General features: G+C 44.3%; 1 protein-coding gene across 1 annotated transcript; it reads right to left on the bottom strand.

The window, feature by feature from the left end:
• Nucleotides 1-4,610: 4,610 nt before the first annotated feature.
• LOC115356803 (elongation factor 1-alpha-like) lies at nt 4,611-10,920 on the bottom strand. The gene is made up of 7 exons (XM_030048066.1): nt 10,772-10,920; nt 10,504-10,680; nt 9,085-9,375; nt 8,823-8,973; nt 7,866-8,122; nt 7,222-7,456; nt 4,611-4,757 (listed from the first exon to the last, which is right to left on the bottom strand). The coding sequence occupies exons 1-7, from the start codon at nt 10,916-10,918 to the stop codon at nt 4,660-4,662; spliced, it is 1,356 nt and encodes a 451-aa protein (XP_029903926.1). The 5' UTR covers nt 10,919-10,920; the 3' UTR covers nt 4,611-4,659.
• Between the last annotated feature and the right edge of the window lie 4,610 nt (nt 10,921-15,530).

Below are 15,530 nucleotides of genomic sequence, written 5' to 3'. Positions count from 1 at the left end.
TTAATTTACAGTTTTTCTCCACTGGTTTGGCTCATTTCTTCAAACTGAAATTACATTCTCAAAACTTCAAGATCATTTGGCAAAACAGTCTTACAGTTCAGCACAACACCATAGCTCACTTGCAAAAGCTCATATCTCTCCCAGAACTGTTCACTCATGCTTCAGAACTAAATTCCTTTCCCATATAAATAGTCAGTGCCCCCAAAATGACAAAGATCCTTCTCAATTGCTTTGGCTCATTTCTTGAAACAGACCGGACGTTCTCAACACGCTTGGTGCTTTTGCCAAAATAACCTGGATGGTTCAGCACAACACCATGGTTCACCTGCAAAAGCTCATATCTCCCAAAACAGTTCACTCATGTGTCAAAATGAAGTTTCCTTCTCATATCAATAGTCAATGCCCCCAAAATGCATCGTCCCTTTGGCATTGTGTAAGCACTGCAAGTCAAAATGTTTCGATGTTTTGTCACTATGGCAGAGGACCATTGAAATATCCCTCATGTCCACCTCTCAGTCTCAGCCCAGTCCTTCACTGACAATGGTTACTGTACTCATTTTTTTTGTCTAGCTAACAGAATACAATTGTGTATAAAACTGGAAAAAAAAAAAAAAAATATAGGATTTTACGGTAAGAGTAGCCTCCAAGGTTTGACGTCACACATTGCACTCATACTGCCAAGGAAACTGTAACCATTGCAGTTTTTTTCAATCGCTTTACCTCCTCTGTCAACTCAGAAACCCTGGTATCAAAACAGCTAATCCACAGGCCTAATGAGAGGCGCTCTTCCCAAAATAACACATTTTGTTTGCAAAAGGCTCTTACCATGACAAAACATTTCAAACATGCAGCAAAAGCACATTTTGTCACCGCCCAACACAACTAATCCACTCACTCACTCACTTCATACTCAACACCAAAATGCAACACACCCTTTTCAGTCTGAGCAGGTTCAACCTTACTTTCTCCTGTGTGTATGCAGTCATTTTTTTTTTTTTTTTTTTGGACAATTTCCATAGTTCCATATTGTAAAGCAAGTAGCAAAAGCCAATATTTCCCTCAAACAACTCAACTTCTGTCCAAATGAGTAGATTCCTTCAGTCAGCTCTACTGTACTGTAACACAGCTGACAGCAGAATACAAAACACAGCTGTCAGTTTGAACAAGGTTCTCCTGTGAGCTGCACATTCAAATGTGAACTTACAGTAAAGAACTGCATCCAAACTCAGAAAGACTTTGAGGTGAAATTTTACTGTATTGATGGCAAAAACTGAAATACTGTAATTCACATACAGTATTACACAGAAAAACTCAAAGGAGTTGAAAAAAAAAATACAGAATACAATTTATAGGCTTTTCTGTAGGTGTATCCTGATTGACTGGTGAATGGTGATTGGTGGAAAGGGTAGTGATGCAGGTGCACTAGTGATTTCACAGAGATGCAGGTCATTTCTATCAGCTGTGAGCAGATGTTTTGCTTTTGACCACCACAGTGAAGTCAATGGAGTCAGGGCCATGGAAATGACACATGTGAGAAGTGTTGTGCAAAAGAGCCTGAAAAATGTGTGAATCCAATGAAAAGGTATGAACACATTTGCAAAAGAAAACTTCTGCTGTGGTTTGGAGGTGAAGATGACGACAAAGTGGATCCCAGTTTCATTATACTGAAAAAAAATGATTGAAAAAAACTGTAAACAATTTATCAAATGTTCCAAGAGACTCATATATGGTATTATTCATGGTATTATGTTCTTGACTAATTCTGACAATTGAACAGACTATTGTGCATGTGATGACTTATACACTGAAATGATGCTGACATGTTTTGGAGAGAACAACCATTAGACTGAGAACCAACAGTCAGTTTAGATCAACAAGATCTATTCACTTGGAAACTGTGCTAACTGTAGGCTAACTGTAGGCTAACTGTGCTAACTGTAGGCTAACTGTAGGCTAACTGTAGGCTAACTGTGCTAACTGTAGGCTAACTGTAGGCTAACTGTGCTAACTGTAGGCTAACTGTAGGCTAACTGTAGGCTAACTGTAGGCTAACTGTGCTAACTGTAGGCTAACTGTAGGCTAACTGTGCTAACTGTGCTAACTGTAGGCTAACTGTAGGCTAACTGTGCTAACTGTGCTAACTGTAGGCTAACTGTGCTAACTGTAGGCTAACTGTAGGCTAACTGTGCTAACTGTGCTAACTGTAGGCTAACTGTGCTAACTGTAGGCTAACTGTGCTAACTGTAGGCTAACTGTAGGCTAACTGTGCTAACTGTGCTAACTGTAGGCTAACTGTGCTAACTGTAGGCTAACTGTAGGCTAACTGTGCTAACTGTGCTAACTGTAGGCTAACTGTGCTAACTGTGCTAACTGTAGGCTAACTGTAGGCTAACTGTGCTAACTGTAGGCTAACTGTGCTAACTGTAGGCTAACTGTACTCAATCATTTGCAAAGATGTACTGAGACACTGAGACATGTACTAAGACATTTGCAATTTCATGAAACGAATGAGAAGTTCCAGTAGGTTGTGAACAATTGCCAAGAGGTTTGGAGTTTTGTCCGTGTTATTTTGAGAATGTCATTTCAGTTTCAAGAAATGAGCCAAACCAATGGAGAAAAACTGTAATATGAGAGAGAGCTGGTGGTGGTGTCATCAGCAGACTCCATGATGATGCTGTTGTCCTGGGTGGAGACACAGTCGTGTGTGTACAGGGTGAAGAGCTCAGGACTGAGACAGCAGCCCTGTGCTGATCCTGTGCTGACAGCCTCCTCCCCGTCCTCACCACCTGTGCTCTGTCACTCAGGACATCCAAAATCCAGTTGCAGGTGGGAGTCGGGACACCGAGGCCTGTCAGCTTCTCAGTCAGCCTGCCCGGGCGGCAGAGCTATAATCCAGGAGGAGCGTCCTGACGTATGCTCCTCTGCTGTCCAGGTGTTGCAGGATGCGGTGTAGAGCAGTGGCCGCTGCGTCGTCCCCTGAGCGGCTGGGGCGGTAGGCGAACTGGAGGGGGTCGATCGTGTCCGGGACCGCGTCATTTATGTGTGTGAGAACCCGTTTTTCAGAACACTTCATGGCGACTGGCATGTGTGCCACTGGCCTGAAGTCATTCAGGACGGATGGATTTTGTTTCTATTTCTCTCTGTCTGTCTGTCTCTCCCCGTGTCTCCCTGTCTGTCTGCCTCTAACATCTCCACATTACAGCATATTTATATCTTGAACGGCTGCCATCAGGCAGGAGGTACAGGACTCTTAAAGCGAGAACAAACAGGCTTAAAAACAGTTTCTATCCCAGAGCGGCTGCTGCCTTGAATGCTGCTAAAAACTAAAACTAACTCATGTGCTGCACATGAAGCTGTGTGCAATGTGACATTCATTCTTTTAAGTGCAATACATGGAGCTAACATTATTTATTATTAATCTATTATTATTTACAGTATGTGTAGTTTTTTTTTATCTTTTCATTTCTTTTACTTATGCACCAAAGGATTGCATTCAATTTCGTTGTACTTGTACAATGACAATAAAGATTCTATTCTATTCTATTCTATTTATATATTCATTTGTTTTATTTTCACAAAACGTATCAAAAGGTGCATTTCATTTCTATTATGTCCACGACACAGTTTGTAATCAAATGAATTTTCCACATTCTTCCTCAGTATTGAATAATTCTGTAAGAGCAGTTTGCACAGTCAGCATCAACAACCTTTTACAGCCTCAAACGTACCTGAGCAGCTTCCTGTCCGTCTGTCTGCTGTCAGCTGGGTTAACACTGAAGAGTCATTCATGACTGCCCACATTCAACACAGAGCTGCTCTGAGTGAGGCCAGTCTGCCTGTTTAGATCAGTTATTCATTATATATTAGTAATGTAATTAATGTTCAGAACTCATTCACGGAATCCGTCGACTTTTTTCTGGTTTTCTGTGGAGATTCAGGAGGAAAATCTGTGGGATTCTGCGGAGTGATTTTAAGGTTTAAGGTCAGAGAAACATGCTATCAGTGTTTGTCTTGTGTTTTTTTTTTTTTTTTTTTTTGAATGCTCTGTTTTTATGGTGATATGAAGACATAACAGTGATCTGATTTCTGCTGCAGGACATTTCCATGATGCTGTTGACTCTCCACTTCATGTTGTCTGCTTTCCAGTGCAGCTGTGCTCAGTGTGTGGGGCAGGGTCTGTGTTCAGCTCCTCCACTAGATGGCGCTGTGGTGTTTGGGCAGCAGAGGGGCTCTGTGCTGAGTGGAGAGCGTGTGGCCCCAACCTGGGATTTTGTAATAATTTTTTTGGAATAGTTCAAACATAAAATTAGAATTTGATAGAATGGTAGTCTAATTTTATTGTAGACCTTCAGCCTTTATGTAACATATTGTGTGTGTGTGTGTGTGTGTGTGTGTGTGTGTGTGTGTGTGTGTGTGTGTGTGTTCACATGCAGGGTTAATAATCCAAAACACACTGCAACACAACGTGGAGACAAGTGCAGTTTTATTGACAGCAGATCATCAGAAAAAATCACAACCCAGCTGATCGCAGATCTGTTCTCATTTGCATTTTTTTTTTTTGGTGGGACGCCCCGTGGGATGCCCCGTGGGACGCTGCGGCCGGCCAGCTGCAGGCCCCCGGCACCGCCCGGCTGCTTCCACGGCTCTGCTCCTTCCTTTTTATTTACGTTTGGCCAGGGTCTGCACAGTGGCTTTATCAACAGCCTTAATCACCCCGACTGCCACCGTCTGCTTCATGTCTCGCACCGCAAAGCGACCTGGGAGACACACACACACACACACACACACACACACACACACACACACACACACACACACACACACACACACACACCATTGTTGTAGAGTTCATAAATGTTGACACTTTTATAATTTCCATAATTCCTGCTGACACTCACAAACTGGCTGGATCTACTGCCTCATGCTTTGAATGATAAATTTGATATAAAACCTTTTTTTTTATAATGTATTTTATAATGTAAGCTCTATAGAGTTTACATTCTGTTCAATGCAGTGACGTCTTTTTGTATGGCCTGTTCGATTACCTTAAAGGAATATTCCAACATGTTCATATCATGTGGATTTGAAATGCATGACTTGAGATGTTTTTCTTTTTAAAAACTGGAGCGTCAGATGGTGGCGCTGTAACCTCTGAACACATTTCTCCTTCCATCTGTGGCAGTGACCCTCACACCGCCGAAGGTGGAGGAAGATCCGCTGCTTTGGTTTTTTAAATTCCCAGCTTTGTGATCCGCTGTGCGAATCAGAGCTTCAGGGATGATTTTTTAACTTTGACAGAGCCAGGCTAACGACTCCCATAGACTTTAAGTATTTATGCTAAGCTAACAGGAAATGCTACCCATAGCAACTGAACCACTGGACATCCAGAGGTGGAGATGGTGTCCAACATCTGGACTCAGTGTGGGGACGTCAGGGAAAGGATTTTGGCCAAAATGGTGGCGAATTCCTTTAAATATTCAAGAACATGGATGGGTGTAGAGGTATTTTGTACATTTTACTGGTTATCATATAAATTGCTCTTGTTATATGATCCTGAACTGAAGCTGCATGTCTCTAAATCTGTTTGGTGGATTGAAATTTTCATGTTGCCACGTAAAACTACTTCACTTTGGGACACAGTTCCCCCCTTCACATGGTGATACACTGGATTATATAGAATCAGAAAATCAGAAAATAAATGGTGAGTCCCCCTTTAGTGACTTATTTCTACAAAAACCAATATGGCTGCCAGTGGTGATTAATCAAGTCATATCTGAAGCGCTACGAGAAAGTAGAAACTTCTGGAATACAGTTGTCCCTCGCTATAATGTGGTTCACCTTTCGCGGCCTCGCAGTTTTGCGGATTTTAATTTAATTAGGAACTGTGATATACTCATGAGTCACTGTTAATAATTTCTTATGTGTCCAACCTCGTAGGTTGGACGTTAAAATTAAATTGGTTAGTTCTAAAAGCAATCATAATTATTTATAGGAAAACGTTTATATTTTTATATCTCAAACAAATGTTTGGGCCTGAAAACAGGTTTTGATCTTTGGTTTCATTCTATAATACTGGACTTATTTTTCTACGAAGGTTTGAACTTTGAGAGTTTAAACAAGAGAGAAAAGTGAGAAAATGTTAATGCCTGTCTGAGAAAAGTGTATAAAGTGTGTAGTGAGGGGTTTTACAGCCTTAAAACATCTAGAATAACTGTAAAAAATAAAGCTGACTACTTTTGAGGAATCCTTTTTTTAAATTCAACATCAAAGTCAAGATGACCTAAAACCTTTATATGGATTTTGTTGTCCAGCAGCTGACCCACTGTGGTTTGTTTGCTCCGCTGTGTGTCCTGTCCCAGCAGCTGGATTATCATCCCGGGGTTTCTCTCTGTTATCTGGCTTCTCTTAACCAGACATCCACACTCCTGATTTTGGGTCCCATGAAGCCTCTGATCAGCTCGCTGGTTTATATTGACCCTTTGCACTTGACGTCACGTTCCACTCACACGAAATATGAACGCCATGATGGACGGCAGAAGAACAGTGGACGTCAATTTAAGACATGGAGGCGCATTGTAGTTTGTGACAGTCCGTGGTTGTATAATTTTTAAATTACTTTTATGGTGGTAAGATGGTGATTTCCTGCTGTGCCGTGCAGTGTGCCAACAGGCTGTAAGCCTAATCTAGCCTTTTACAGGAAATCACCATCTTACCACCATAAAAGTAATTTAAAAACTATACAACCACGGAATGTCACAAACTATAACGCGCCTCCTTGTCTTAAATTGACGTCCACTTTCCTTCTGCCGTCCGTCATGGCGCCGCCTCCCATGTCACGTGATAATTGTGACGCGTCTGCAAAGGGTCAATAGGCTGCTTCTGATTTCACTGATTACAGAAGCAGCCTATATAAACCAGCAGATCTGGACTGACTGTAATGCCTGATGACTCTTAACAAATAAATGATATTAAAGTTACCACACTGTGTGCGGCGGAACCCTTTCTTCTACTAAAACGTAAACCACCTTCATGCTGCAGAAAACCCAGCAGGGTTAACCCTGAAGTTAGCTCGCTGAGCCCAAACCAGCTGCTGGGACAGGCCTCACGTCTTTTCTTTATGCTGCTGCTCAGACTCTTGTCTAGTCAGTGATCTCGCTGAGGTCATGGCTTTGGAAACGGTGAGCTGAGAAGTTTCCAGAAGCTGCTCTGGATTTCACTCACCCAGAGGGGGGAACTCGCCGTAGGATTCCACCACCATGGGCTTGCTGGGGACCAGCTCGACTATAGCTGCATCCCCGCTCTTCACCATCTTGGGATTGTCTTCCAGCTTCTTCCCACTGCGCCGGTCAATCTTCTCCTTCAGCTCGTTGAACTTGCAGGCAATGTGTGCGGTGTGGCAGTCCAGCACCGGGGTGTAACCTGCGTGGATCTGCCCCGGGTGGTTCAGGACGATCACCTGACCAGAGAGGAATTTTATCAAACATGCTTCAAAAAATCTAGGCTGGGTTAGCATCAAACTGACCATCTAGACATGGCAGAATGCAGTGGATTTCTAAGTAAATCCCTGACAGAAAGGAAAACGTTTGCTAATAGTGTGGCTCATGGGATTTTGTATAACATGTTTTGTTTTTTTTCCTATTGGCATTAAATTTGCTCCATAATATTCAAGTGGCTCAAGAGGGCAGGAATGCTCCCTGTTGTCCTGCACAAGAAAAAAAAGGCTCTTGGTGCAATGATCTCAAACCCAAAAGGAAGACTGCCAGTTTGAACTGATTTTGAAATTCAGGGCATTTTTTGCTATTTGGAGCAATCACAGTTAAACAGGAAGTCTGCCATTTGCAAACGTTCTCAAGAGGCTGACTGACCTGAGCCTCAAACGACTTGACTCCACACGGCGGGTTGTCTTTTGAGTTGCCGGCCACATTTCCACGCTTGATATCCTTGATGGAGATGTTTTTCACGTTGAAGCCGACGTTGTCACCGGGGAGAGCCTCGGTCATGGCCTCGTGGTGCATCTCAACTGACTTCACCTCAGCGTTGATTATCTGAGGAGCAAAGGTCACGATTGTGCCCGGCTTCAGGATGCCAGTCTCCACTCGACCCACGGGCACCGTCCCGATACCTGGCAGAGAGAGGATCAGCACATTAAGATGAGACAATAAATGATAAAGTTTATTGTCCCTGTGGAAAAACTGCTGTGAACATCACAGTTTCTGCAGGATTTAAAAAAACAAAGACAAAACAGCAGAAAAAACATCAGGTGCATTTATCCGTCTATTGCACAGGCCTGTCTACATCAGAAGAAGAAAATAAAACCTGTTTAGAAAACTTTGCTGTTGAATGTATGTGTCGGTGTGTGAATGTGATTAATACAGCATGAGGTTGTATTTATTGTTAAATGTTTGACAGATAAGCCTGTAGCTGGGTTATCCTGAAATAATCATAGTTATAATAGAACTGAAAAATGCCAGCCTGATCGTACAGTTTCTGATCATGCAGAATGAGATTCAGTGTGAATCCCGGCCCCTGTGGTTGAGAAGGTTCTGCTGTAGGTGGTTTTTGTTCGGAGAATCCATGTGTTCTGTTTCTGAGCTGCTGGGCCTCTGAAGGCTCTGCCTGCCATGGTTTAGCGTTTCTTGTGTTTTGGTTGGACTTGCATCAGGGACCACTTGCAGTACCTGCAGGGGCCACCAGGGGGCCGTGGACCACCGGTACAATACCCCTGATCTAAAATGTGTTATTTTATCAGAGGTAGGTCTAATAGAAAGGTGGTACCGTCCAACCGAATGTTCAGCAGCTGTTCACCGCTGTTGTGTACGTACCTCCGATCTTGTAGACGTCCTGCAGAGGAAGTCGCAGCGGTTTTTCTGTCGGCCGCTTTGGAGGAAGAATGCTATCCAGGGCATTGAACAGAGTCTTGCCAGAGGTATTTCCCTCTTTCCTTTCAATAGCCCACCCTTTGTACCACGGCATCTGTTGAAAATGGAAAGCTCACAGGATCAAAAAATAAGTGGCAAATTCAAATGTTGATCTTGTCGGATCAGTAGGAAAGTCGTTCTGGCAGGATGAAGTGATGTTCCTTACCTTGTCAGTCGGCTCCAGCATGTTGTCTCCATGCCAGCCGCTGATTGGCACAAAAGGGACAGCCTTGGGGTTGTAGCCAATCTTTTTGAGGAAGCCACTGACTTCCTTAACAATTTCATTAAACCGTGGCTCAGAGTATGAAGCGCTGTCCATTTTATTGACGGCAACAATGAGTTGCTTCACTCCGAGTGTGTAAGCCAGCAAGGCGTGTTCCCTTGTCTGGCCATCAGAAGCGATGCCAGCCTCAAACTCTCCGATCCCTGCAGCCACGATGAGCACGGCGGCGTCAGCCTGCAGGCGCACACCCAACAAATAAAGTCCAAATTATGGACGACAAAAATATGATTTACAGCTACATATTCATGACATCACAGGTACAAAGAGGTTTAAAGACATGGATAAAGTCACAATGAAATAAAAGGTAACTTTTTTGACTTTTTTATTGACTAATTTTTTTACTGACTAATTTTTTATGATGCAGGAGTCACATACTTAATATTGAAAAGAATTTGATCATTTTATTTTGTGTTATTTTAAACCAAAATCCTATTACTTCTTCCAGGAAAACAGCATATCTTCAGATTTCCATGGAGGAGGTGGACTTGATTTTCCAATCATTAGAGACCAATCTGCTTGAAACTAATGTCATTTTAAGTTCACATGGATTTGTTGCCAGGAAGTCATCATCATCATCATCATTTTCCACCGCTTATCCGGCCCTGCGTTCCAGTACCCATACTACCATACTATTTAGTATGCAGGAAAAAGAATGAGTATGTCCCAGTACATAGTGTGTCAGATGCAGTATGCCAAGAGGTCAGATTTGGCAGAATGCATGTCAGCACGCTGCTCTGGCCATTCTGACCCACAATCCTTTGCACAGCAGACGTTACGTGGCACTGACTGAGCTGCAATTTGCCTGCAAATCTTCCCTCCTTTGGGGTTTGGCAAAAAACCTCCATGCTGGCATCGCCAAAAGGAATTGATAAGTTTGCATACGATAAGCGGTTCTCAAGTGGAATCTGGTTCTTGATTCCCGTCCCTAGTTACTGTTGCCAGCGAAGCAGGTGGTGAAAAAGTGTCACATACATTGTTTTATCTTCTTCTCTCTGGTGTTCAGCTCAGCTTTTATTCCTCTGGCTTTGAGCTGTCTTATGCCACTGATGAAAAGATAATGGGTAGCCTGTACTTTCTGATTATTTTATATATGCTTGATCAAATATATTTATTGTAATGCTATTGATGTTTTATTTTTCCTCATGTTGTTTTTCTTGTTTTATCATCTTGGTGCTATGCTGCATCAGCGATTGCCCCTTTGGGACAAGTAAAATCGATCTTGATCTTGAAACTGAAACAGCTTGCTTGCTGTAAGGAGGAAAATAAATCTAAATCTAAGAGCAAGAGGTGAGCGAGTGAGACCTGAGAGGTTCCTGTGATCATATTCTTGATGAAGTCTCGGTGTCCCGGAGCGTCGATGACGGTGATGTAGTATTTTTCCGTCTCAAACTTCCAGAGCGCGATGTCGATGGTGATCCCTCGCTCGCGCTCCGCCTTCAGTTTGTCCAGAACCCAGGCGTACTTGAAGGAGCCTTTACCGATCTGGAACCAGAGCAAACATGTCAGTCAGCCAGACGCCAGCAGCTGACTGAGCAGGTGTGACTGAGGTGCCGCAGCAGCAGAGGAAGCTCACCTCCTGGGCCTCCTTCTCAAACTTCTCAATGGCTCTCTTGTCGATTCCTCCGCACTTGTAGATGAGGTGGCCGGTGGTGGTGGACTTCCCAGAGTCCACGTGGCCGATGACCACAATGTTGACGTGAATCTTCTCCTTTGCCATGGCTGAACTGCAGACAGACAGACAGACAGACAGGGAGACAGACAGACAGGGAGACAGACAGACAGGTGGGCAGGCAGAGAGACAGACAGGGAGACAGACAGACAGGTGGGCAGGCAGAGAGACAGACAGACAGAGAGAGACAGACAGACAGACAGACAGACAGGTAGGCAGGCAGAGAGACAGGCAGACAGAGAGACAGAGACAGACCCACAGACAAGCAGTCAGACATGCAGAGAGACAGAGACAGACAGACAGGCAGACAGACAGACAGACAGGTGGGCAGGCAGAGAAACAGACAGACAGAGACAGACAGACAGGGAGACAGACAGACAGGTCACAAACTTATATAAATCTTAACTCATCAACAGCTGATCACAGAACAAACTGATCAATAAACCGTTTGGAGGTCATTTTGTGCCTGAACTATAACCAACACACACGTACTATTAACCATCATTAATAAATGGCACATTGATAGCTAAATTAATCTTTTGTTGCTAGTTATGTCGCAGTCAACAAACAATGAAATAAGAATTAGTGTTAACTCATTACACAACAATGTAACAGCTTCACATCTGAGGAACAGTGAAACCTGTGCACTGCCCCCTGCTGGACAAACCTCTGCACTGCCCCCTGCTGGACAAACCTGTGCACTGCCCCCTGCTGGACAAACCTGTGCACTGCCCCCTGCTGGACAAACCTCTTCACTGCCCCCTGCTGGACAAACCTCAGCACACTACTACTACACTGAGGTTTGTCCAGCAGGGGGCAGTGGATCTCTGTTTCTTGTGTTGAATTCCTGCCATTGTTCTGTGGGTTGTTTACCCCCCCTTATGTGTGTGTGTGTGTGTGTGTGTGTGTGTGTGTGTGTGTGTGTGTGTGTGTGTGTGTGTGTGTGTGTGTGTGTGAAGAATTTGAATATTGTCAGGGCCTGATCAGTTACTGAATAATTAGCACAAAAAGCTAAAAAAAAAAAAAACAATAAACAAACAAAAGCTATATAAAATTACAAATTAAAATTACATTTTCATTAAATCAAATTATCATTCAATTTCAAACAGCTAAAAAAATTACCACAAATTACCCTCCAAATTTTAACAATTACTTGGAAAAAATAAAACATTTTTCTTAAAAGAGAATAAAAAGAAAACAGAAAAAAGAAAAGAAAAAAACGAATTCCCTCCAAAAATAATAAAAAAAGAAAGTGACTTGTTTCTGAGGGTGACAGTAAATTTGAGAATAAAAGTGTCAAAGGCAGACTGTGCAGTAAGAGCTGGGACACACACGCCTCTGTGTCCAGCACTTCAGAATAAAAGCCCTCAGCTGATCACCAGAGACGTGCACGGCGTTCACAGGGTGGGCGCGTGCACGCGGTCCCGGGCTCTTCCGGCAGGTGCACGGAAACACACGAACACCTGGCTCCCCTCAGGAACTGTGCGCACGTGAGCGCGCACGTCCTCACTCCCACTTTGCGTCTAAATGATCAGGAAAAACTCCCGAAATGAACCCGTTAAACCACAGGGGTCAGACTGCTGCCACGGGGGCCGAGAGGCTGCAGGTTTTCATTCCAACCCAAAACAGGTGACTTCACTGATTAGCCCCCCCTCTCTGTTTGGAGGTGAGGTCATCAGTGAAGTCACCTGGTGGAGTTTTTGGTTGGAATGAAACCTGCAGCCTCTCGGCCTCCATGGCAGCAGTTTGACCCCCCTGCGTTAAAGGTTCCCACGTCCCGCTGCGTGACGTCAGAGCCCAAGCGAGCAGGAAGCGTGAGGCAGGACGCTGTCAGAGGGGGGCGCTGTGAAGCCTCTGGGCTGTCTCCTGCTGTGAGTCCGCAGCAGGAGACACACCTGCACTCTGTGCTGCTCAGTTAGTTTCAAAAATAAAAGTGTGAAAACCTTTTTTTCTCACATATCGCGCCCTCACACCTGACTGTGTGTTTGACCCCTCTGGTGCATGGCGGTCACTGCAGTGGACAGCTGGTTAAAAGTCATTTTCTCCTAAATGCAGTGGTTTCTATGGTGGAATTGCATATCAGCTGTTAGAATGCTCTCTGCTGTTCCCCTCCATTGAGCTTCATGCAGAGACTGTCAGTACGTGTTGCTGAAAACATATTAATACCAGTATAATGACATGGTAATACCAGTCCTGCATCTTAAAGAAGTATGGAGACTCACAAAAATGTTCATGCCCTAAGAACAAAAACACATAAGAAAATGAGCAATAAAATATTCACATCTGCAACACCTGGTGACACCTGGTGACGCCTGGTGACACCTGGTGACGCCTGGTGACGCCTGGTGACGCCTGGTGACACCTGGTGACGCCTGGTGACGCCCGTGTGCGCCTGCACCTTCTCATGTCCGCTTTCCCTTCGATACACACCGACGTCCACCTGGTTTCTGCTCCGAATCTTTTTTATGCGTACACACTCTTGTGTGTCTCAGGTGTGTGTGAAGGAAACACCGGGTCAGAGTGTGTGTGCGTGTGTGTGTGAGGTGTGTGTGTGTGTGTGTGTGAGGTGTGTGTGTGTGTGTGTGTGTGTGTGTGAGGTGTGTGTGTGTGTGTGTGAAGTGTGTGTGTGAGGTGTGTGTGTGTGTGTGTGTGAGGTGTGTGTGTGGTGTGTGTGTGTGTGTGTGTGAGGAGGTCTTACCGTGGCTGAGGGTCTGCAGAGCTTCTGGTCCTGAGTAAACTGGATCCTCTGCTCCTCTCACCTTTTAAATGCTCGTCCAGCCAATCAGAGCCCTGTCGCCATGCAGAGAAACAGGAAAAACAGCTCCTCCAGGCCCCGGGGGCTCTGGGGCCCCGGGGCCCCGAGCACCAGACAGACAGGACGGAACAATGAGAGGCAGCACACCTCAACAGGACTGTAAAGCTCACCTGTGAAGCTCCTGCAGCTCCTCTGCCCTGCGTCACGTCACATGACTGCCACTCCGTCTGATGATGATGTCACCCTGAACAGACGTGTGTGTGTGTGTGTGTGTGTGTGTATGTATGTGTGTATATATATATATATATATATATATATATATATATATATATACAGTACAGGCCAAAAGTTTGGACACACCTTCTCATTCAATGCGTTTTCTTTATTTTCAGGACTATTTACATTGTAGATTCTCACTGAAGGAATCAAAACTATGAATGAACACATGTGGAGTTATGTACTTAACAAAAAAAGGTGAAATAACTGAAAACATGTTTTATATTCTAGTTTCTTCAAAATAGCCACCCTTTGCTCTGATTACTGCTTTGCACACTCTTGGCATTCTCTCCATGAGCTTCAAGAGGTAGTCACCTGAAATGGTTTTCCAACAGTCTTGAAGGAGTTCCCAGAGGTGTTTAGCACTTGTTGGCCCCTTTGCCTTCACTCTGCGGTCCAGCTCACCCCAAAACCATCTGGATTGGGTTCAGGTCCGGTGACTGTGGAGGCCAGGTCATCTGCCGCAGCACTCCATCACTCTCCTTCTTGGTCCAAATAGCCCTTACACAGCCTGGAGGTGTGTTTGGGCTCATTGTCCTGTTGAAAAATAAATGATGGTCCACCTAAACGCAAACCGGATGGGATGGCATGTCGCTGCAGGATGCTGTGGTAGCCATGCTGGTTCAGTGTGCCTTCAATTTTGAATAAATCCCCAACAGTGTCACCAGCAAAACACCCCCACACCATCACACCTCCTCCTCCATGCTTCACAGTGGGAACCAGGCATGTGGAATCCATCCGTTCACCTTTTCTGCGTCTCACAAAGACACGGCGGTTGGAACCAAAGATCTCAAATTTGGACTCATCAGACCAAAGCACAGATTTCCACTGGTCTAATGTCCATTCCTTGTGTTTGTTGGCCCAAACAAATCCCTTCTGCTTGTTGCCTCTCCTTAGCAGTGGTTTCCTAGCAGCTATTTGACCATGAAGGCCTGATTGGCGCAGTCTCCTCTTAACAGTTGTTCTAGAGATGGGTCTGCTGCCAGAACTCTGTGTGGCATTTATCTGCTCTCTGATCTGAGCTGCTGTTAACTTGCGATTTCTGAGGCTGGTGACTCGGATGAACTTGTCCTCAGAAGCAGAGGTGACTCTTGGTCTTCCTTTCCTGGGTCGGTCCTCGTGTGCCAGTTTCGTTGTAGTGCTTGATGGTTTTTGCGACTCCACTTGGGGACACATTTAAAGTTTTTGCAATTTTCCGGACTGACTGACCTTCATTTCTTAAAGTAATGATGGCCACTCGTTTTTCGTTAGTTAGCTGATTGGTTCTTGCCATAATATGAATTTTAACAGTTGTCCAATAGGGCTGTAGGCTGTGTAGTAACCTGACTCTGCCACAACACAACTGATGGTCCCAACCCCATTGATAAAGCAAGAAATTCCACTAATGAACCCTGATAAGGCACACCTGTGAAGTGAAACCATTTCAGGTGACTACCTCTTGAAGCTCATGGAGAGAATGCCAAGAGTGTGCAAAGCATAATCAGAGCAAAGGGTGGCTATTTTGAAGAACTAGAATATAAACCATGTTTTCAGTATTTCACCTTTTTTTGTTAAGTACATAACTCCACATGTGTTCATTCATAGTTTTGATTCCTTCGTGAGAATCTACAATGTAAATAGTCATGAAAA

The sequence above is a fragment of the Myripristis murdjan genome, unplaced genomic scaffold (assembly GCF_902150065.1).
Source record: "Myripristis murdjan unplaced genomic scaffold, fMyrMur1.1, whole genome shotgun sequence".
In the NCBI taxonomy this organism is placed as follows: Eukaryota; Metazoa; Chordata; class Actinopteri; order Holocentriformes; family Holocentridae; genus Myripristis; species Myripristis murdjan.
The sequence above is the reverse complement of the archived record's forward strand: the minus strand, read 5'-3'. Positions and strand labels throughout refer to the sequence as shown.

Coding starts and splice junctions, on each gene's coding strand:
- LOC115356803 (XM_030048066.1), bottom strand. CDS start 10,918: ATGGCAAAGGAGAAGATTCACGTCAACATTGTGGTCATCGGCCACGTG. Junction 8,974..9,084: donor TGCTGGAGCCGACTGACAAG/GTAAGGAACATC, acceptor CATTTTCAACAG/ATGCCGTGGTACAAAGGGTG. Junction 4,758..7,221: donor CGGCGAGTTCCCCCCTCTGG/GTGAGTGAAATC, acceptor TGTGTCTCCCAG/GTCGCTTTGCGGTGCGAGAC.